The sequence below is a fragment of the Xylocopa sonorina genome, chromosome 1 (genome assembly GCF_050948175.1).
Source record: "Xylocopa sonorina isolate GNS202 chromosome 1, iyXylSono1_principal, whole genome shotgun sequence".
Taxonomy (NCBI): Eukaryota; Metazoa; Arthropoda; class Insecta; order Hymenoptera; family Apidae; genus Xylocopa; species Xylocopa sonorina.
Window position 1 is genome coordinate 9,621,259 of NC_135193.1, and position 20,350 is coordinate 9,641,608.

A 20,350-nucleotide genomic window follows, 5' to 3' on the forward strand; every position below is an offset into this window, starting at 1 on the left:
AAAATAAGTATAAATATGTACAGTATGTAATGACATTTTACACGTTTGATATATCTAATTTTCTTGAAATTATATTTGTGCCAAGACCTAACATAATGTATCATTTATAATTAGTAAAGTAGAGAATTTTTGTATGTTTCTTTTACTAATAATAAATGACATTTAGGAACTGTGTTGCTTGTAATAAATATATCCATCTTGAAGATGGCTATATTTGAAAAAGTTGCGACAATCGCTTAAAAGAAAACCGATAAATGTGATAACGTTAAGATGCAGCTGCTTTTAATGCAATACTTTTCAAGAATACAGCGTTTCTATTTAAGTTTAATTTGTACATTGACGTAGCTTTTAATTTCAAACATCTGTTTAAAAGTGTTTCGAAATTTTATTGTTTGTGAAAATGCTTCTTTAAAAGAGCTATGAAATATGCATTAATGGAATTTTAATCATTGACATATTTAGGGATATATAATGATTATTTTAATAACTCTTTTACATTGTTTTCTTTTTTAAATGAGTAGAGCTAGTTCTTTATAAATATCAGACTATATAATATAAACTTTGTTACACAGGCATATACCTCGAAGTATCTCACGAAATAACACAATTTTTTATCTGTATTCAGCGATGTCTTTTAACAGAAATAAGCCTGTTAACATTACGTTATATTTATTACTACACGTAATATACGATGTAATATTTTCTGTTTATTTCTTTCTTATAAATATAATATTGACCAATACAATATTAACAGTAAAAGAATAGATTCAGCTGCCTTATTTGTACTAATGCATTTGTCATTTTAACGAAAAAATATATTCTAAATCGGAAAAAGAATGATGAAACTATTTTATTTGAAATAGTAGACATTGTTGTTATTAACAACAATTAATTTATTGCATTAAACATTTGAAGAATGTGCATAATAAATTTTATGATATAAATTTGCAGTGATTTTTTTATACGAAGCAAGTTACTAATAAAACATATTCCATTTCCTTTCATTTAATACAAAATAGATAAGATGTTTTAATAATGAAGACGTCAGAAGCAAATCATTTGAAGATTATTATTCTGTTTAGATATGTATGTTGTTGAAGATAAGCAGTTGTAATAATCAGAACATAACAACTCAGGATTTGCAGATTCTATTTATGTTGCGAATAAATATTAGCAACTTGTTGTAAAGTATCTTATCTAATAAGATGACATTTGACCCGCAAGACCCCCACGAATTACAGATTTTGAAACTTTATTTATGTTTCTCTTACAATGTTGTTCAAAAGTTTGGGGTACAGCAAAGAAAACAAATTTCTCTATGTACATGTACATTCAATTATTTTATTAGAAATATTACATATTATACTTATTATAAATATTATAAACATATATATTAGATATTACATATATTATATTTATTAGAAATATTATATATTATACTTATATACCATAAACATATTATATTATATAAAAAGGGGAAGAAAGGGTCAACAAAGATGTAGGAAAGAGTAACGAAGTTTAAATAAGAAGAAGAATAAAGAGCGTTAAAATATCCAGTAGAAAATGTTAAACTGTAACTTAAAAGAACGTATGTTCTAAACTTTTGAATGGGAATGTACTCGTACGTGCGAACGCGTCCTATTACTCACACGTATGCAATATATACTATAATGAGAGCGGAGATCACTTCAGGGTCGCGCACTTGTTGAATTTCCATCACGCTGTTTACAGAAGCCGGTTCCGTTCTCTTGTGTGGAACAGTAGATCGTTTTTCTTCGAATCTATTTCGATTTTCAAAGTGAAGTAATTAAAACAGAGAAAGGGTACCATGTCTTCTGGAAATTTAGGTAATATTGCATACAGAATTATCGAGACAGAATTAAAACTGATAAGCATTGCGGGATGCGTGTTTTTTAAAAATCAATGACTCGTATTTATCTTTTTATACTTGCAATTTTTTCTAAAGTAATTAAGAAATTTCCTACAATCAATGAATTGTAAAATCATATCATTTCATTCGTTTACATTCGCAGCACTTTTAAGTGTCTCCGATAAGACAAATCTTTTGCCATTTGCTAAGAAGTTGCATAAGTTAGGTTTAACTTTAATTGCATCTGGCGGAACGGCAAAATCTTTGAGGGATGCTGGTTTACCAGTTAAAGATGTATCTAATGTTACTGGGGCACCTGAAATGCTTGGTGGAAGAGTTAAAACACTTCACCCTGCTGTTCATGCTGGTAAATAAAACCTGGATCATTTAAATCTACTCATTATTTTATAGATGTTATACATATTACAAATTTGTTTTTCTCTGAAGGCATATTAGCCAGACTCACAGAATCAGATCAACAAGATCTTCGTAAACAGAATTATGAACTGATTCAGTTGGTAGTGTGCAATTTGTATCCATTTGTGAATACAGTTGCAAAATCAGACGTGTCAATTGAAGATGCTATAGAGAACATAGATATCGGAGGAGTAACTTTATTACGAGCCGCAGCTAAAAATCATAATAGAGTAACAGTTGTTTGTGATCCTAATGATTACGAAAAAGTTGGGAAAGAGATGGAATCATCTGTTAAGAGCGATACAACACTTGAAACTAGGTATTTTTCTCATTAGCTCTCTATGGTTTTTTAGTGATTAACATAGTATGATCGATTTTTATAATTTTTGTTCCAAGTAAAAAGAAAGGATTGAAATAAATTCAGAGAAAATAGATTCTTATGTACACTATGTTTATTGTGTTCTGTTCCTATTCAGGCAAAGATTGGCACTTAAAGCATTTACCCATACAGCAGAATATGATAATGCTATATCGGATTATTTTCGTAAACAGTACAGTGCTGGTGTTTCTCAATTGACACTTAGATATGGAATGAATCCTCATCAAAAGCCAGCACAGATTTTTACTACTCTGGATGATTTGCCATTAACTGTAATGAATGGTTCTCCGGGTTTTATTAATCTATGCGATGCGTTAAACGGTTATCAGTTAGTGAAGGAGTTAAAAGCAGCTCTAGGTTTGCCAGCTGCTACATCCTTCAAGCACGTTAGTCCAGCTGGTGCAGCAGTGGGTGTTCCATTAGATGCGACGTTAGCTAGATTGTGCCAAGTTGATGATTTACTGGATCAACTTACACCTCTCGCAACTGCTTACGCACGTGCACGTGGGGCAGACAGAATGTCGAGTTTTGGAGATTTTATAGCATTATCCGATCCATGCGATGAAACTACTGCCAAAATTATATCTAGGTAATACAAAATATAGTTACCATGACTTCTTTGTTTATTGTAGTAAATGAGAGATATATAAATGATAAACGAGTGATAAATTGTATTCGAAGTAACAAATTATCATTTGCTTCAATTACTGCGTTGCCTTTTACTTATATTTTTATTTTTGTAACAAATTTTAGGGAAGTCTCTGATGGTATTATTGCGCCTGGCTATTCAGATAAAGCTCTTCAAATTTTAAAAAAGAAGAAGAATGGTGCTTATTGTGTTCTCCAGATCGATCCCAATTATGTACCATCTCCAATGGAGCGCAGGGTCTTGTTTGGTTTGACTATGGAACAAAAACGTAACGATGCAGTTATTGATAAAAGTACATTTTCCAACATAGTAACCGAAAATTCATTCAGCGTTCCTGATTCTGCTATAAGAGATCTGATCGTCGCTACTATTGCTTTAAAATATACGCAGAGTAATTCGGTATGCTTTGCAAAAGATGGACAAATAATTGGAATTGGTGCCGGGCAACAGTCAAGAATTCATTGCACGAGACTTGCTGGTGACAAAGCGGATAACTGGTATATTATATTTTAATGGTGTAATATATAATATTTCTGTATCTGAGAATTTATTAGTATAATCGATTTACTATCGCCAATGTTACAACCCATTTCTGATATGCAATTACCATTGTACATATTGCCAAATGGTGTTTAGGTGGCTTCGACAACATCCTAAGGTTACTGGTATGAAATTTAAGAAAAATGTTAAGAGAGCAGAGATATCAAATGCTATTGATAATTACGTAAATGGATCTATTGGAAAAGATATGGATGAGGCAACATGGGCAGCAATGTATGAGGAGGTTCCAAAAAAACTTACAGAAAGTGAGAGATTAGAATGGATAAAAAAGGCGGACAATGTTGCTTTAAGTAGTGATGCCTTTTTCCCGTTCAGAGACAATGTGGATAGAGCAAAATTGGTATACAATTTAAATATGATATAAGATATCCTACAAGTTTTCATGATAAAACCTAAGTTTATATATATATATATTTTTAAATTTATTGAAAATCATTGTTTAATTACAGAGTGGTGTTAAATATATCGCAAGTCCTTCTGGTTCCATAAATGACGAGGGAGTAATACAAGCTTGCAATGAACACAAAATGGTATTAGTTCATACTAATTTGAGACTGTTTCACCATTAATAGCATTGAAGCGCTATACATTGCGAAAACCGTGTTATTTGCTATAAATAAGAAGATTGCAATAATATAGAAAACTTATTAAAAGCATAAGCAAGCGGTCCACTATAGAAATATTGATTTTTTTGTAGAAAATCGATCTATTCGTATAAAATATTGATCTTTTATAAAATCAATTTGAAATATATATCTTTTTGGATGGTAACATCAAAAGTATATTTTTATATACAATAAAATATCTATAAAATACAAAAAAATAAAGCTGTTAAAACGAGAAAAAAATGTATTCGTCTATTAATTATTTTATTTATATATTTATTTATTTTTACTTCACTATCGGTAACGATGCGCGAATAGTTTGAACACTTTCCTGCGAGATGGCGCTACTGTGACAAAATAAAGTGTTTCATTGGATATCCTTAATTCAGGGTTGCGTTTTCCTCTTAACGAGTTTTGTTTGTTTTTAAACTTCGAATATAACAAACGAATAAATCACGAAAATGAGTAATTCAACTATTTCCGATCAATCGCTTATGGATAAATCTATGCGAAGTGTTTTCGGTAAGAAGCATCGTTTTCTTGTATTATTTTTTCATCAATAATTACACGTATAACCTTAAAATGCGTACGATTTTTTCTAACAGTCGGGAATATCCCGTATGAAGCCACAGAAGAAAACTTGAAGGATATTTTTAGTGAAGTTGGACCAGTGCTTTCATTTAAGTCAGTTCATTTTACATTAGAGATATTTTTATTATTATAGGTCATAATGCTATTTTACAATTATTATCTCTGTAACTTCGGATGGAAGAGGTACTTAAAATGATATGGAATGTTTTTATGTTAGATTGGTATTTGATCGCGAGACTGGTAAGCCTAAGGGTTATGGCTTTTGCGAGTACAAGGATCAAGAAACAGCTCTTAGCGCTATGAGAAATTTGAATGGTTATGAAATCGGAGGGAGGACATTAAGGGTCGACAATGCTTGTACAGAAAAAAGTCGAATGGAGATGCAAAGTCTTTTGCAAGGACAAAACACTGAAAATCCGTATGGTGAAGCGGTACAGTCGGATAAAGCTCCGGAAGCTATAAGTAAAGCTGTTGCATCTTTGCCACCTGAACAGATGTTTGAGTTAATGAAACAGATGAAACTTTGCGTACAAAACAATCCAAATGAAGCGCGTCAGATGCTGCTTCAGAATCCTCAACTGGCGTATGCTCTATTGCAAGCCCAGGTAGTAATGAGGATAGTGGACCCTCACACAGCAGTTAATATGTTACACAAAGCGAATGCAATCCCAGGTGTGTTAACACCTTCCGATAAACCAACTGTGCATCCAGTTGTACCAAGGATTGAAGAACCATGGGCACCTGCACGACCAGCAACGGTTGTTACCAATCCACCAGCACCAATATTTGCTGGTGAGAATGGAATTTTTGTTTGAATACATTGCAGTTGTGCTTTTTCTGTACCACAGCATCAATGTTAAATATGTTTAATTTTATTTAATTAAAATTGAATACCTTTTAATATTAATATAAAAATAGACTTCCCTTATATGTTGTATATATATTTGCTGAATTTTTGCTTATCGTGATGTATCAAATAATAGAAATACTTTATAACAGGACAAGACGTTGATCTGCGTACATTGGACAGGCAAATGGATCCGCGTTTAGCTAGGATGGACCAAGATTTAAGGGGACCACAACAAGTACAACCAACACCTGTTAGCGCGCCTTCAGTTGTATCCGCCAATACAGATCCTAGAGCACTTAGCACATTTAATATTGCAGATAAGTTAGTATTTTTTCATGTTAGAAGAAATTTCTTAATTAATATACTTTAAGAATCTATTCTTTTTTGCAGCACACTTCCTGTTGAAGGAGTTGAGAGGTTCTACAATTATTTTTTTTTTCTAGACAATTTAAAGTAACAGTACTTAAAATATTCTTAATATTTCATCTAAACATTCTTAATATTAATTTTTTCAGTTTCTGCCGTGACCCAAGGACAGATAGATTCGGCAGAGATCCGAGAGATCCTAGAGATCCAAGAATGCCTATTGACCCAAGAATTACAAAAGCTAATGGTAAGGTTGTCAGAAAATTTTCTCGTTTTTTTTTTGTGTTCAATTTATGCAATTGATGATGACGCGTTGGCATCCCTTCTGCGGAAAATCGTGCAAGAATGAACATCAGTCATTGTTTAATGGTTAAATATTTTATTTGGTACGTTTTGGTTGTTTAATTTGACAGGTATATAGATTAGGTGCGACAAAGACGCAGAAGTAACAAAAATGCTAGTTCGGATACTGAATCTTGCATATCTATATTTTTTCGCCTAATTATTTTTGCTAATACATTCATTGTTCAAGGAGATATTTAAATAATTTCTTCGCAGGTTTATCAGTATAGTGCACTATACAGAGTGATTCACTACTCGTGTGACAAATTTTTACAGCTGATACTACACCTCAAAAGCAACAAAAAAGTTTATATAAATTTGTAGTAGTGAATTACCCTGTATTTGCATATACAATTTCTAATACAATTTCTTAGCACCAGTACCAGTTGCACCACCAGTGGTACCGAGACCTGTCGCAGCACCTACTGGTCCAGCTGTGAACGTTCCTACACCCAGTGTTCCAGCTCCTGCTACTTCATTGACAACATCTACCACATCGGCAACTTCGAGACTGATGGCAGGCATGTCTCCCGCAGGAAATATTCCGAGTGGTGCGTCCGACCAGGAGAAGGTATACAAAAATGCACTATTTAAATATCAATTAGTTATTTTATACAAAAACGTATCAAATTTTGTACATTAGTTTTAGTTACATAATCTGGTACATCGTTGAACATAAATATATTTGACTTGATTTTAGGCGGCTTTAATAATGCAAGTGTTACAGCTATCAGATGAACAAATCGCGATGTTACCACCTGAACAAAGGCAAAGTATTTTATTACTTAAAGAACAGATAGCTAAAAGTGCACAACGCTAATACCATTTTTCTAATTTTCACCAGCTTTTTCTCTTTTATAAAAATAAACCTAAAGCAGTATAAAAACTGTTAAAATGTAATAATATAAACTTGGTTCGCAATGGCCAATAAAGTTTTAAAAATAATTTGACATTTGCGTTGATGATAAACGAATAGGCGCAAAAAAAACATAAAATTTCACCTCGGGAATTGAATAGTTTTATATTTCCTTGTCGGATATATACGACATTGAAATAAACAATATGCTAATATCTAAGTCTATAATGGACTTTATCAATTTTCTTCTTGCATAATTTCAAATAAACCTTTATCGATAAGTGACTTATATATAAGGTTTTCGCATTTTTTGTTTCACGTAGTTTAACATATATAAAATTCTCATCTGTTTCCTGAAACAATCAATTTTTATTGTTTGTAAACAGTAATAATTATATTACTAGAGCATTGTAATTCATTACAAAGTCTTCTCCAGAAGTAACGTAAGCAGTCGAAGTGATTATTCCATCCTTTACTTTAGCCCAGGATTTATTGTATATTTCCCGCTTTAGAGGTAAGAGAGAGAAGGATATATAAAAAAGCTATAAGAAAGAGTGAGACAGATGATACGACCTCACTCGGGAACCCCTGGTGCCATCTCTGTAAAAAGTGCTCAAACTGGTCGCACAGCGTTATCGACAGCGAAGTCAACTACTTAAAACTACTAGCGCTATCTCTTGGAGAAGTGCTAAAACTAGTCGGTAATTAATTTCACTACTTTCCTCAGAGATGGCGCTAGTTCTTCAGTAGTTCACTTCGCTGTCGATAACGCTGTGCGACCAGTTTGAGCACTTTTCACAGAGATGGCGCCAGGGGTTCCCGAGTGAGGTCGTATCATCTGTCTCACTCTTTCTTATAGCTTTTTTATATATCCTTCTCTCTCTTACCTCTAAACCGGGAAGTTTGAAGGTCCCAGGTCTGTACATGTGTCTTTCCACCCTCTTGAAATGAACGCGCGCTTCAGGCACAAAAGAAGGTGCGAAGGACACTCGAAGGGGCACACTAATTGGTAATTTACATCATTTTCGCAAATGCCAACAGTATCCAGCCCCTTGCACAGAGGAAGGAGTAATGTAAGCCTAAAAACTGACACAATTCGAAACGAAGTGTTTCCTTTCATTTGGAACAATTCTCTTTCGCGAAAATTCTTTATGAAACTCCTTCCATTGTACGTTTGCATGGGGATCGGAGATCGAACTTGTTGCAAATATACATTGAAAGGAGGTTTTGTTTAATGATATCTTGTATATAAAAGGAGGGTGGATGGGAGATGGTTAGGGTGGGTCTCCGTTCGCAGCAACCTCCACGTGGTGAGACCTGGGTTCTATTTATTTAATATATAATTATTAATTGCATCATAGAGTGATACGATACAATTAATAATTTTATTATAAATAATTAGAAGCTAATGGCTGCCATAGGTTAGTTTTCTTCAAATTGGTTTAGAATCATACTTTGTAAACCTAATTATGATAGATAATAGAATTTTCCGAACGATACCGCTGGTAATGATTCTTTCAAACGTAGGGGTAAATGTTTTATAATTTTTTAGTAAAAGTACGTTTAGTTTTAGTTCTAACTATTCTATGCTGCATGAATAACACTAGAAAGATACGTTGGATATATACAACCCTTGAACTTTGTGGTATCATCTTATGGGACTTCATATCGTATGTTTCTATCAATCATCGAAAATTTTACTGAAAGTTGTATCGTTTGTCTCAGCCCTCGTAAAAATAAAATATATATGAAACATTTTTAACTTACTTATAACATCAAGATCTTGGAAAGAAGAAAAAAGGAAAAAGGCAAAAATAGTATAAAACAGTATTAACGAGAAATTGACAAGTTAGAAAAATTACTTTATTAGAACGAATATAATTAGTCTGTTAGTTGTCTAATTACTTGTTAGTTGTTTATCTTATATCATACGTTGACAATACATGAATCTATAATGATACATATTTCTCTATCCATTAAAATACTTTTATGGAACGATGTTCCATTGACATTGTACATCCGGTTCCGCAATCTGGAATTTAAAATATATTAAAATTAATACACAAATTACTCCATTTTCTGCTGTAAATTAAAAAATATATAGTCATCCTTTGTCGATTATTTCGTTGTCGCAATTCTAAACCGCGAATAGCCATATATAACTACTAAATTGCGTAAATTGAGAAAGGTATATATAAAATACTTGATTTACTTTTGATGTAAGCTCATCGGTACACGCTAATCGAATACGAGCTGCAGTCGCAGGCGAATCTAATCGGAAGTATCCCTTAACACCAAATTCCTCGCGAGCCGATTTAATAGCTTCTTTAATTGCAAAGAAAACAGAGGACGCTAGAAATAGTGGCGGTTCTCCCACAGCCTTGATTATGTAAAGATAGTACATTAAGTAAACGAAGAAGACAGTGTATTAGGTAAAAGAAAAAGATAGAAAACACCTTTTTAAAATAATTACTTTGGAGGAATAAACAGCTCTAGGATTTGAAGCACTTTTTAATAAAGATACATTAAATACTTCAGGAATATCTGTAAAACCAGGCAACTTATATGCGCCTGGACCTTTACTACAAACTGCACCATTTCTCAGATATATCATCTCTTCTAATGTGAATAGACCATATCCTTGAATAAAAGCACCTTCAACTTGTCCTATGTCAATTGCAGGGTTTAGACTTTGGCCCAGATCCATCACAATATCAGTTTGCAATACCTATGTACGATTATTAATGTTACAAAACTGCTTCCATTAAAAAAAAAAATTAGAGTACACATGATACACATATATTTACTTGATGATCACCAGTCAAACAATCAATTTCTACTTCTGAACATGCAACACCATATGTGAAGTAATTAAATGGAGTTCCTGTATTAGTTTCGAATGAATATCCTATATCAGGGGTTTTGTAAAAACCTGTAGCAGAAAGGCTGATTCTTTCTAAATAAGCTATTGAAACCCATTCTTCCCACGTTCCATCTGGTTTCTTATCGATTACGGGCTTCAGACGTTTCATAATTTCATCGCAAGCATTCTGCAATTTGTTTATTTCATCGGTGTTACTTTCTTAAATTACTAATTTTTACTATACTAATTAATTTTTACTATACTAACGTGATCCTATTACTCGATTTGCTTTGACTTGACATAAAATATTAACTCATGTTTCTTTTAAGCTTCAAATGAAACAAAGATACCAAGGTATAACAAGAATAAGGTTTTTATATCCACTTAAAAGATTTAAAGATTATATTAGCAAAAAGGGATATGTTTACATACCATAATAGCCATTCCATTCAAATCAGAACCAGCGCTAGCTGCTGTAGGAGATGTATTTGGTACTTTATCTGTAGCTGTTTCTATTATACATATTTTATCTGGTCTCACTTTTAGTGCTCTACTTGCTACCTAGATATGTTTAAAAAAAGGACAAACAATTGTTATATGAAAGCAAAATCACATTATGATTATATTTCAACTTTAGCACATAATATCCAGTGTGTTAATAAAACTAATTAGAGTAATGAAATAATATTAAAAAATAGATTATAATGCATAGAATGAGTCTAAATTACAGAAAACTATATATGCAAATGTTTTGAATAAAAATACATATACAAACAAAAAATAGATAGAATTTATGCTAGATGAGAACAATTACAAATTACATTAAACCGAAATTACATCATACGAGAGGAAGATATATGAGAAACAAAATTGTTAGTTTAAGTAAAATAAATAATGTTACTTGTATCATTTTTGTGTGTAAACCTTGTCCCATTTCAACACCACCATGACTAATTAATACAGAACCATCCGTATAAACATGTATAAGTGCTCCTGCTTGATTCAAAAATAGTACAGTGAAGGCAATACCAAATTTCGTTGGGATTATTGCCAATCCCTTTTTCTTGTACCTATTTTCTCTATTAAAATTATCAATTTATTAGAGACAATACAAAAAAGTTGCAGACAAGAATTTTTATACATTGAAACTTCAAAATATGCTCATATCAGGAATAAAAAACAACTATCAAGATTTTTGAGACTTCCTCGGAAAATATTTTAAAATCGTGACATATTCTTATTCCTTTCTCTTCACTTTTTTTTATTTTTAAGTAAAGTTTTTAGGAGTTTAACACACCCATAATAGAACAAAATTTGTATACTATGATTGCAGAATGTGCGAAAAATATAGCAATGAAAACAACAAATAACAGGAGTAAAGAAAAGGCAAAAAATAGAAATACTACTCATTAAAGATGAGGAAAGCACAGAACATGCTCAGACATTTTGGAAATGCTTTAAAATCCATAAATACCTGTTATACTTTTGTATTTGCACAACTCGTTCGTCATAATTCGAGGATAAAATACACTCTTCCCAGCAACGTCTCAATGTGCAATTAATAAGTTTTTGATTATAATGTGTTATATCTCCTTCTTTATATAAATTTAACTTTGATATCTGTTTAGATTAAGTTGTCATTATTTCTTAAATTCTATTTGTCAATTACAAACCGTACATTCTCGTACTGTCCAATTACAATTATACCTTAATGGGGTCTACATTTAAATATTCTGCAATATGTCTTATCATCGTCTCGGCTGCAAACATTCCTTGCGGACCACCAAAACCACGAAAAGCTGTGTTCGATGGTAAATTCGTTTTACATACGAAACCGTATACGTCGAGTGCTGGTATTTTGTAGGAATTTTCTACGTGGAACATGGCACGTTGTACAACCTAAAAACATATAGTTAGCATTCTGTAAACCATAACAATTTGTTTTTAGAATCATCTCTTAAGAAATATCTAAAAAATTCAATATGAAAAATCAACTTACTGCGAAGGAAAGATCTTGAGAGTAACCCGCGTTGTTATAAATGTAAACTCGTGCACCTTTAATGGCACCAGTATCATCAAATCCAATTTTATATTTGAATAGAAAGGGGTGCCTTGTTCCAGTTGTCATAATATCCTCGTCTCTATCTAACATACATCGCACTGGTTTTCTTAATCTGTAAATATAAAAGTCTTCTGTTATTATGTTTACAAGTAACTATATGAACCACAAACGGTCCATACTTTGTAATTAACTAGTCTATTTCATTCTAATACAATTACTTGTGGGCGGCAAAAGCAACTGGTAGAGCAAGTATCGATGAACGCGATTCCTTTCCTCCAAAACCACCACCTAATCTTTTGACTTTCACCGCAATTTTATGGGCGTGAACGTTCAAAACATGCGCTACATGCTTCTGAATTTCCGAAGGATGTTGCGTTGAACAAAATACCTCCAATTCATCTTCTTCTTTCGGAACTACCAAAGCTGCAATTGTTTCGAGATAAAAATGTTCCTGTCCACCTATTCGAATTTCTCCATCGAGAACGTGTGGTGACTCAGCAAGTGCTTTCTCTACGTCTCCATTTCGTATACGCATTGGAGTTTCATTGAAAAAAGAACTATGCTTAATAGCATCCTATAATTAATTCCAAACTAATGCACAAGAAGCAAAAATTCAATTGGGATTGAAACATTATAAATTATTAACGTTCGTAATTTACCTCTATAGAAATGATTACTGGTTCCAAGTTCTCATATTCGATTTCAACCATTCTAGCAGCCTTTTGTGCAATGCTCTGATTAATGGCTACTATTGCCCCAATTATTTGACCATGGCTGGTTACCTTGAGAAGAAATGTATTTATTTTTCATTTGTGCAACTCTGGATAGTAACGAAATTCTCACCTTTTCTGATACAAAAACTTCTTCATCATAACATACAGGACCGTGCCATCGTTGCTTTTCAGGTATATCTTTCGCACTATAAAAAGCTTCTACACCTTCTAACATTAGTGCTTTAGTCGCATCAATTTTTAAAATTCTCGCATGAGCTCTGGTAGATAAAACCAAGGCTAAGTAAAGCTCTTCGGAGTACTTTGGCATGTCGTCGCAATATATTGCTTCTCCTGTCGCTTGTTTAAACGCGCTAGCGTGGACAATTGTTCTTCCAATTAAATCATTTGTCTCCTGATCCTTTGAAACCTAAGTACATCAGTATTATTAAAAATCAGAAAATTTTCAATATGTTTTCACTTTTAGTGTTTGAGTAAGTTATAAATACCATTTGGTAATATTGTGAACTGCTTGGTTCTTTGGTATGGAATCCCACTGCTGCACTTTCAATTTCTTTCGACAAAAGTTGACGATTCAAAACGACTTGAAGCTTCTTAGCTATATGTAAAAATCCCTTAAAGAACAAGCTGCAAGGTTTATTGAAAAATATTATCTTGAAATAATACCAATTTATTATTAAAATACAAATGTATTATGTACCTTAGAGTTAACGATTTACGATACTTGACCATTCCGCCTGGAACATTATCTGGTAAAGGTATTTCATTCAACAGCGAATCATAAACAGTTTCTAGAAGGTCTTTGTCCCATTTTCTTAAACAGTTTCATATTAATATCCTAGGTACAATTTAATCGGAAAGGTAGATGTTATGTAGCTTTATAAAATACCTTCCAATCATAGTTTCGCAAGTTTTTCCGGCTAATATCGTTGTCGGAGCCATACCACCAAAAGCTAGATAGGCTTTACTCACAACAGTGGTTTCCGGTTTGAAGAATACGTTCAATGCCATATTAACAATGGCAATATCATCATCTCGTCTTCTTGCCTGTTTATAGGCAATAAAATATTGATCCTAAAAGATAGAACAAAAAATGTAGCACACTGCTAACTGATCATCGGTAAATTAACACGACTTTATCGAAGTCCTAAACATTTTCCTTACTTTTTCGGAAAATGGTATTTGTATCGAAAGGAGAATCTCTTCCGGCAAAACAACGTTTTGTCTATACCCCTTAAAGAAAGTGTGATCCATTGGGATAAGCCTGTTTCCATTCTTCAAGCTAGAAACATTCAATTTTATGCCTGCCGCCATAAAAATTGGATTCAAATCCGATATTGGACTTCCTGTCATTATATTTCCACCAACAGCCTATCAATCAGTGTTAAAAATTAACGTTTAAATATTGAGTTTATCGATAAGAAGTCTTGGTAGTATATTTTTAACGAATAACACTCACAGCAACGTTTCTGATTTGTTTCCCGGCAAACCAGTGAAGCATATTGACTATTTCACTGAAAACTCTTGTTTGGTACTCTGAGGGATAGCAAATCATACAATATTTGTTAAATTAATAATCTACAAATTTTTAATTTGTAACGTAGGACTTGAAGCACAATATATATAAACATTTACCAGGTTTTCTGGCAATTTGGTTTTTTAAGAATGTTTCCATTTCGACAAGTGTAACACTAGCACCCACGTTGATCACGTCCGGATGCTCTTCGATATTACGCATTTCTTTAACTAAAGTCGGTTGTATAAGAACTGGGTACGATAGGTGCTTAAATTTAACTTCGACACCTCAAAACAGATACAACAAATTTACCATATGTACATGACTTTTGTAATCCCATTAAGTAATTAATATTTCATTAACACATCCATTAATTTACCAAATAAGTGAAATTTACCTATTTCAGTATTTCCAACTACAATTTTGGCATTTGGGTGTTGAGCTTTTAGATGAAGTAATTCGGGAAGTGTTTTCGGTCTATACCAAGTGGCGTTCTTTCCTTTTATTATCAGATACTCGTCATCTAAGTGCGAAGAAAGCTTAAAAGATAGGTCATTTCGTTTATTAAAATAAAGTTAAAGACAGGAAAAGAACACCCATTTAAAAAAATAACTAACTTACACATAACTTAGGTGGAAATATAACTTCTTGAGAAGGATCATACGGACAGAATTCTTTCGAATCGAAAACATCTGTAGATTCTGCTATTGGAATTTTTTTGCAACAATTTTCTCCCATTGGACAATTCCCGTTTGTTAATGTGCTCTCTTTGTTTTTCGACATTAATTGCATTGTTTCCCATTCTTCTGTGAATGTTTTGTAAGCTTCTATGATAGGACGGTACCCAGTACACCTGCATAAGTTTCCTACAAATAGATCGTCAACCAAACTGATAATAAAACCGTAAATACATAAATAAAAACGTAGGATTTTTTATTCAAGACATGCAAAAAAAAATATTTCGTAAATTTTCAATCAATTAAAAATATAAAAATAAATACAAGAAGTATCACTATTGAATAAATCGTGATATCTTTCTACACTTTTATTCTATGAAAATCATTCGATATAAAAATTATAGAATGCTTAAAGAAAGGACCTAATTCTTTTCTGCATTTTAAATTAGCTATCAGGACCATAATTAGAAAGTTGCTGAAGTTGAGTAATAGAATGAAAGAATGTGTAAAATGAAAAAAATATGAACACGATTTTGTAAAAAAAATTAACTGTTTATTATAGAAAATTTGCACAATTACAAAATAGGTTTCTTTTATAAAATGGTAACATGTATATAGGGTGAGTCTCCTCATTTTGCGACCTGAAATTAATTTTAAACTATTACATGAAAAGATATAAAAAAAAATTATATGGTATTAAGAGAAGCACAGAATATAATTAGTTTAAAGAATAGTTTAAAATACTTGTAAAAAATTATTAAACATTTTATTCTAAAAGAAACAATTATTTTATTATGCTAACGTGTGAATTGCCGTCGAAGCAGCAATCTTCAAATCACTTCGCCTTCCTTCCTTAAGAAACAATAATCTTATTTATTGATGCGGATATCATTATATGAAGAGTCTCTTCTCTGCAACAATTATGTTATTTCTATCAATTTTTTCCTACTACTTCGATTATGATTTTATGAAATCTAATGAGTTTTATTTTACCAATCGCAGTTCCTATTCTTCGTCAATTTGATTCCTACTTTTACGAAATATTCCTCAATTTCAGCCAAATTTCAGTCACGATTTCCTTGAGTCTCCGATTGTTCTTTGCATCGCGTTTAACAAAATTAATAATTCTGTAAAACAATATCGTAACCGTTAAGAAAATTTCAAGCAAAAATCAAACTAAAAACAAGAAGAAAACTGCTTAGGAAAACACTTAAATTATTTTTAGCAATGAAAACCATACACTACTATTATTAATGATATACACGCGAATTAAACGAATAGTAAAAAAAAATTAGCAAGAATACAAACGACAAATTAAATTAATTGATATCAGCAACTTCCTGATTATTACCAAGGGTAATTAGAACAATTAATTCCTAAAAGCATTCCTCGTTTTGTTCAACTAAATCGTTTAGTTTGTATCTGCGATTGTAAAACGTTATAAGAAAATAACTGCAGGGAACGCATTACATACCAACAGCCATCATAGAATGTAATCATCCATAATGCTATTAGATTGTTGTTTTACCTTGAAACGCGATTTCAAGATCCTTCATACTTGGTTTTGAAATAGATCTCAGTAATGCGTACATGGACATTACAATTCCAGGTGTGCAGAAACCGCATTGTGACCCGTGTGCTTTTGCTATGCGTTCTTGTACCGGATGGAGTTTCGTTCTAACGCTTCCAATACCTTCTATAGTGGTAATTGCGAGGCCGTGCACGCTACAAACTGGCGTTAAACACGCATTTACCGCGAAATGTCTGATGATTAAAATAAATAGTCAAGGGAAATCATTCTTTTATCTATTACAAGTATAATTACTTAAAATTGGGACTGGTTACTGGTACTAGGAAGGATACGTGATAATTCCGGTTGCGCGATCCAATTTCGATATCATTACTGTGCAGGCTCCACAACCACCTTCTGCACAGCCCAATTTTGTTCCAGTTAAGTGTACTAAATTACTCTTGTTAAGGATTATCATCCACAAATGTTTTTCTTCATTTCTATAAATCCCTGCTGTGTGTGTTGAGTGTATGACTATTTTTTATATATAATACTTTATTTAAGTATCAAACAGGTTTGCATAATTATTTACGTATTATACGTAGTTATTTTAAAAATGCAAAAAGGATACACTTATTTCTCAAGTACCATAGTAAAGTCCATTCTGGATCAACATTATCGTCTACTATCTAGAATAGTATGTGAATATTTGCGATATAAAATAAGAATTCTACGAAAATTATACTTTTCCGTAACCTTTCCAATGATTAAAAAAAATTGTTTATACATTTTGTTGATAGTTATTTTAAAAAACATTCGAAAATTCGAATTGTATAATAAGCAAGGGGATTTGTTATAACAATAATTGATATTTAAAACTCATTGTGAAGAGGACAAAATATGTTACGCATTATGAATAAGAGTTATCATTGTGATAAGCAAAGCAATATGTACAAATATAACTTTGTACAATTAATTTGAACGTAACATCTTTTTAACATAGAATTCTAGTACAAGTCAAAAATGCAATAAATAAATTGTAGTCACATTTACATTTTTTCACATGCATGTACAATATGATACAGTGATGTTTCACATGTAAACACAATATTTACATACCTCTTTCCCATTGACATAAAAAACTAAAGTATGAGATACTTTATTGTGGTGTAAATTATTCGACACCACAAGTTCAGACTCAATACTAATTAGTTTTTCTCGAACCATTTTTACCACTTGTAAATTTTAAAGAAACCTATGAGATGAAATAATACAAAATTATTTTTCTAGTGTATGAAAGTACATTGTATAGTAGGACGCATAATATACTTAAATGTAAACAATCACTGTCTAAATGCTAAAGTAAACACATTAATCTGTTAATACTTTTAATAGCCAGGAACAAAATATTTGAAAGAAATTTATTTTTGACTGGTAGATATAAAAATATCAAAATTTTAGAAAAAATATTCAGATGTTAATATTCACAAACCTTTTTTTTTATTATAGACAACTGAATATATTTTATTATCATAAACATTGAACACAACTGCAAAATATACATATAAGAATATATATTCTATGTATACGTATATAAAACTGAAATATGAAGACTGGAATATGAAGATTTAGAGTGTATTATTAAGAAATATCAAGCATAAATCTTTATCAATATCTATTGCTTAAGAAAATAATGATAAGGATGACCTATGCTTCCAATGGAGTTTAATGTAAATATATAACAATGAAGAGACAAACTCAAGTTAAATTGCAGATCAGTCATATATCTTTTTACATAAAACTTGATATTAAAATTGCTAATAAAAAATTAAATGTGATTATTCCATAATATTCTTTTTAATTTTTCTTTTAGAAAACATAAGAACTTATGCATTATAATTAATTTGAGAATAATTAATATGTACACATATACAATAACTATAGGTAATTGTTAAATTTAAATCAGATAAAATTGTAATTGTAAGAGATAGCATGTGATTAATAACAATAGAAATTACTTTTTTGATTTTTTAACTATAACTGTAAGCAAAATTATATGCGTCATTTTTATTTACTGCTAAGGCAACAATTTTACAAATTGCAACGTCTATGTTGTAAAAAACAGATACTCATAATGCAAACAATTTTTTTGTAAGTTCTTATATAATTTATAAGAAATGTTGTGAATATATCACATTTTAAACAATGTGCTATAAATATAGAACGTGATGTGTGCATACAAAATTGATATGATTATGCATAGTGTTACTGTGTAGTTAAGGTGCTACATAAAATGGAAATAGATTAGGAAAGCTTACCTTTTCTTGCACTTTTTTTCTCAAACCTTTAATTCGTTAAGATGCACTCGCGCCTTAGACTATATAGTACGAATAACAGCGAACAACTGAGCATTAGGTTATCAAGCAAGATACGTTTTCCCTACGAAGCTTTCCTAACATTATTAAAGCGAATGAAGCAATTTGTCCCTACCACGTCTTGTTCCTCAATCAGTCCCTTCCCTCATAACGCTTATAATAAATATCTGTTATGTACTCTGCTGTTTCTATGTTATATTTCATAGTTATATATATCTCAAATTACAATTCAAAACATTCTACGTTACTAGTATACATAACAGAACTGTTATTTGCTTTCGCAAAACTACCAAACTATTGAATCCTCTCGCATTCGATGCATACTGATAACAGTAAACTATATATCATCATTTTGTTGATTACTAAAATTGATTACTATAGTTGATTACTAAATTACACAGGACTCTAAATATATATATGTATAAGTATTGACATCAGAAAGACCCGAACTTGAAATGAAACGCTTCTGCTTCCATCAAGTTGTGTTTTATAATTAGTATTGAAATACACCATCCCTCTTTCCTTTATATACTTACAATTAGAAAGAAAAAAAGATTGTCTGTGAATTTTTCTGCAAGAATAGCTTTTGAAAACGAAGTCTGGCCTCCCTTAGTATAATTATGTTAACAGAATTTATTTAATTTCTGGAGCCAATCTGCTCTTACATAATATCGGCAGACTGTAATTTCAAAACATGTGTCTAATACGGATATTCCCTATAGAATTAATGAATGTAGATCTGTCTGTAGATTGGAAATGAATCTGAAGCTAAATTACTAACAAGTTACAATTATTTTACCTGCTAAGAGCATATACGATTATATAACATCATAACTGATTAATCTAATCAATTCTTTGTACGAAAAATTCTACGAATATCATAGATATGATATGTTAAGTGGTATCAAGTTTTATTCAAGATCATCTTTATATATTTACTGTACTGTGTTCAAGTACAGCTGATAGGTACTGTTTCATGTACATTAATATACGTTTAATAAAGCAATTACTTTATTCATTTACATCAATGAAATAAATGAGTTTTAGTTTTTATATAAATTTAAAGTGGTAAGTAAGAACAGTAATGCTATTAAAAGTAGAAATGCTTGACTGTAAGATAAAAATTTCAA

The 20,350-nt window shown here is 31.5% G+C and overlaps 3 protein-coding genes across 4 annotated transcripts; 2 read left to right on the forward strand and 1 right to left on the reverse strand.

Moving 5' to 3' along the window:
• Nucleotides 1-1,689: 1,689 nt before the first annotated feature.
• LOC143423776 (bifunctional purine biosynthesis protein ATIC) lies at nt 1,690-4,466 on the forward strand. The gene is made up of 7 exons (XM_076895336.1): nt 1,690-1,847; nt 2,034-2,237; nt 2,318-2,606; nt 2,764-3,255; nt 3,420-3,812; nt 3,952-4,216; nt 4,326-4,466. The coding sequence occupies exons 1-7, from the start codon at nt 1,829-1,831 to the stop codon at nt 4,443-4,445; spliced, it is 1,782 nt and encodes a 593-aa protein (XP_076751451.1). The 5' UTR covers nt 1,690-1,828; the 3' UTR covers nt 4,446-4,466.
• A 392-nt stretch (nt 4,467-4,858) lies between these two features.
• Cstf64 (cleavage stimulation factor subunit 2 CstF64) lies at nt 4,859-7,468 on the forward strand. Of its 2 annotated transcripts, XM_076899911.1 has the most exons (8): nt 4,859-5,003; nt 5,087-5,165; nt 5,290-5,864; nt 6,072-6,243; nt 6,313-6,339; nt 6,438-6,535; nt 7,005-7,201; nt 7,331-7,468. In XM_076899911.1, exons 1-8 carry the CDS (start codon nt 4,943-4,945, stop codon nt 7,448-7,450), a joined length of 1,329 nt encoding a protein of 442 aa, XP_076756026.1. In that variant the 5' UTR covers nt 4,859-4,942; the 3' UTR covers nt 7,451-7,468. The 2 variants fall into 2 exon arrangements, with proteins under 2 accessions (XP_076756026.1, XP_076756034.1); XM_076899919.1 differs by lacking the exon at nt 6,313-6,339.
• A 1,924-nt stretch (nt 7,469-9,392) lies between these two features.
• On the reverse strand, nt 9,393-19,287 carry Ry (xanthine dehydrogenase rosy). The gene is made up of 25 exons (XM_076903766.1): nt 19,164-19,287; nt 17,961-18,100; nt 17,477-17,530; nt 17,199-17,295; nt 16,864-17,099; nt 15,280-15,524; nt 15,056-15,197; nt 14,778-14,945; nt 14,602-14,678; nt 14,307-14,513; nt 14,032-14,216; nt 13,843-13,956; nt 13,631-13,769; nt 13,255-13,551; nt 13,071-13,193; nt 12,630-12,985; nt 12,349-12,523; nt 12,057-12,248; nt 11,824-11,969; nt 11,251-11,428; nt 10,782-10,910; nt 10,294-10,536; nt 9,960-10,214; nt 9,699-9,866; nt 9,393-9,518 (listed from the first exon to the last, which is right to left on the reverse strand). Exons 2-25 carry the CDS (start codon nt 18,070-18,072, stop codon nt 9,474-9,476), a joined length of 4,083 nt encoding a protein of 1,360 aa, XP_076759881.1. The 5' UTR covers nt 18,073-18,100; nt 19,164-19,287; the 3' UTR covers nt 9,393-9,473.
• Nucleotides 19,288-20,350: the final 1,063 nt, after the last annotated feature.

What these genes read in the sequence shown, in the direction of transcription:
- LOC143423776 (XM_076895336.1), top strand. An exon ending in ACTGCCAAAATTATATCTAG is followed by an intron (nt 3,256 to 3,419) that starts GTAATACAAAAT and finishes AACAAATTTTAG; the next exon opens with GGAAGTCTCTGATGGTATTA. An exon ending in ATGTGGATAGAGCAAAATTG is followed by an intron (nt 4,217 to 4,325) that starts GTATACAATTTA and finishes GTTTAATTACAG; the next exon opens with AGTGGTGTTAAATATATCGC.
- Cstf64 (XM_076899911.1), top strand. Translation starts at nt 4,943, where the DNA reads ATGAGTAATTCAACTATTTCCGATCAATCGCTTATGGATAAATCTATG. An exon ending in ACCAGCACCAATATTTGCTG is followed by an intron (nt 5,865 to 6,071) that starts GTGAGAATGGAA and finishes ACTTTATAACAG; the next exon opens with GACAAGACGTTGATCTGCGT. An exon ending in AAGAATTACAAAAGCTAATG is followed by an intron (nt 6,536 to 7,004) that starts GTAAGGTTGTCA and finishes ACAATTTCTTAG; the next exon opens with CACCAGTACCAGTTGCACCA.
- Ry (XM_076903766.1), bottom strand. Translation starts at nt 18,072, where the DNA reads ATGGTTCGAGAAAAACTAATTAGTATTGAGTCTGAACTTGTGGTGTCG. An exon ending in TCTTGAAATCGCGTTTCAAG is followed by an intron (nt 15,525 to 16,863) that starts GTAAAACAACAA and finishes ATCTATTTGTAG; the next exon opens with GAAACTTATGCAGGTGTACT. An exon ending in TAAATGTAGACCCCATTAAG is followed by an intron (nt 11,970 to 12,056) that starts GTATAATTGTAA and finishes TAATCTAAACAG; the next exon opens with ATATCAAAGTTAAATTTATA.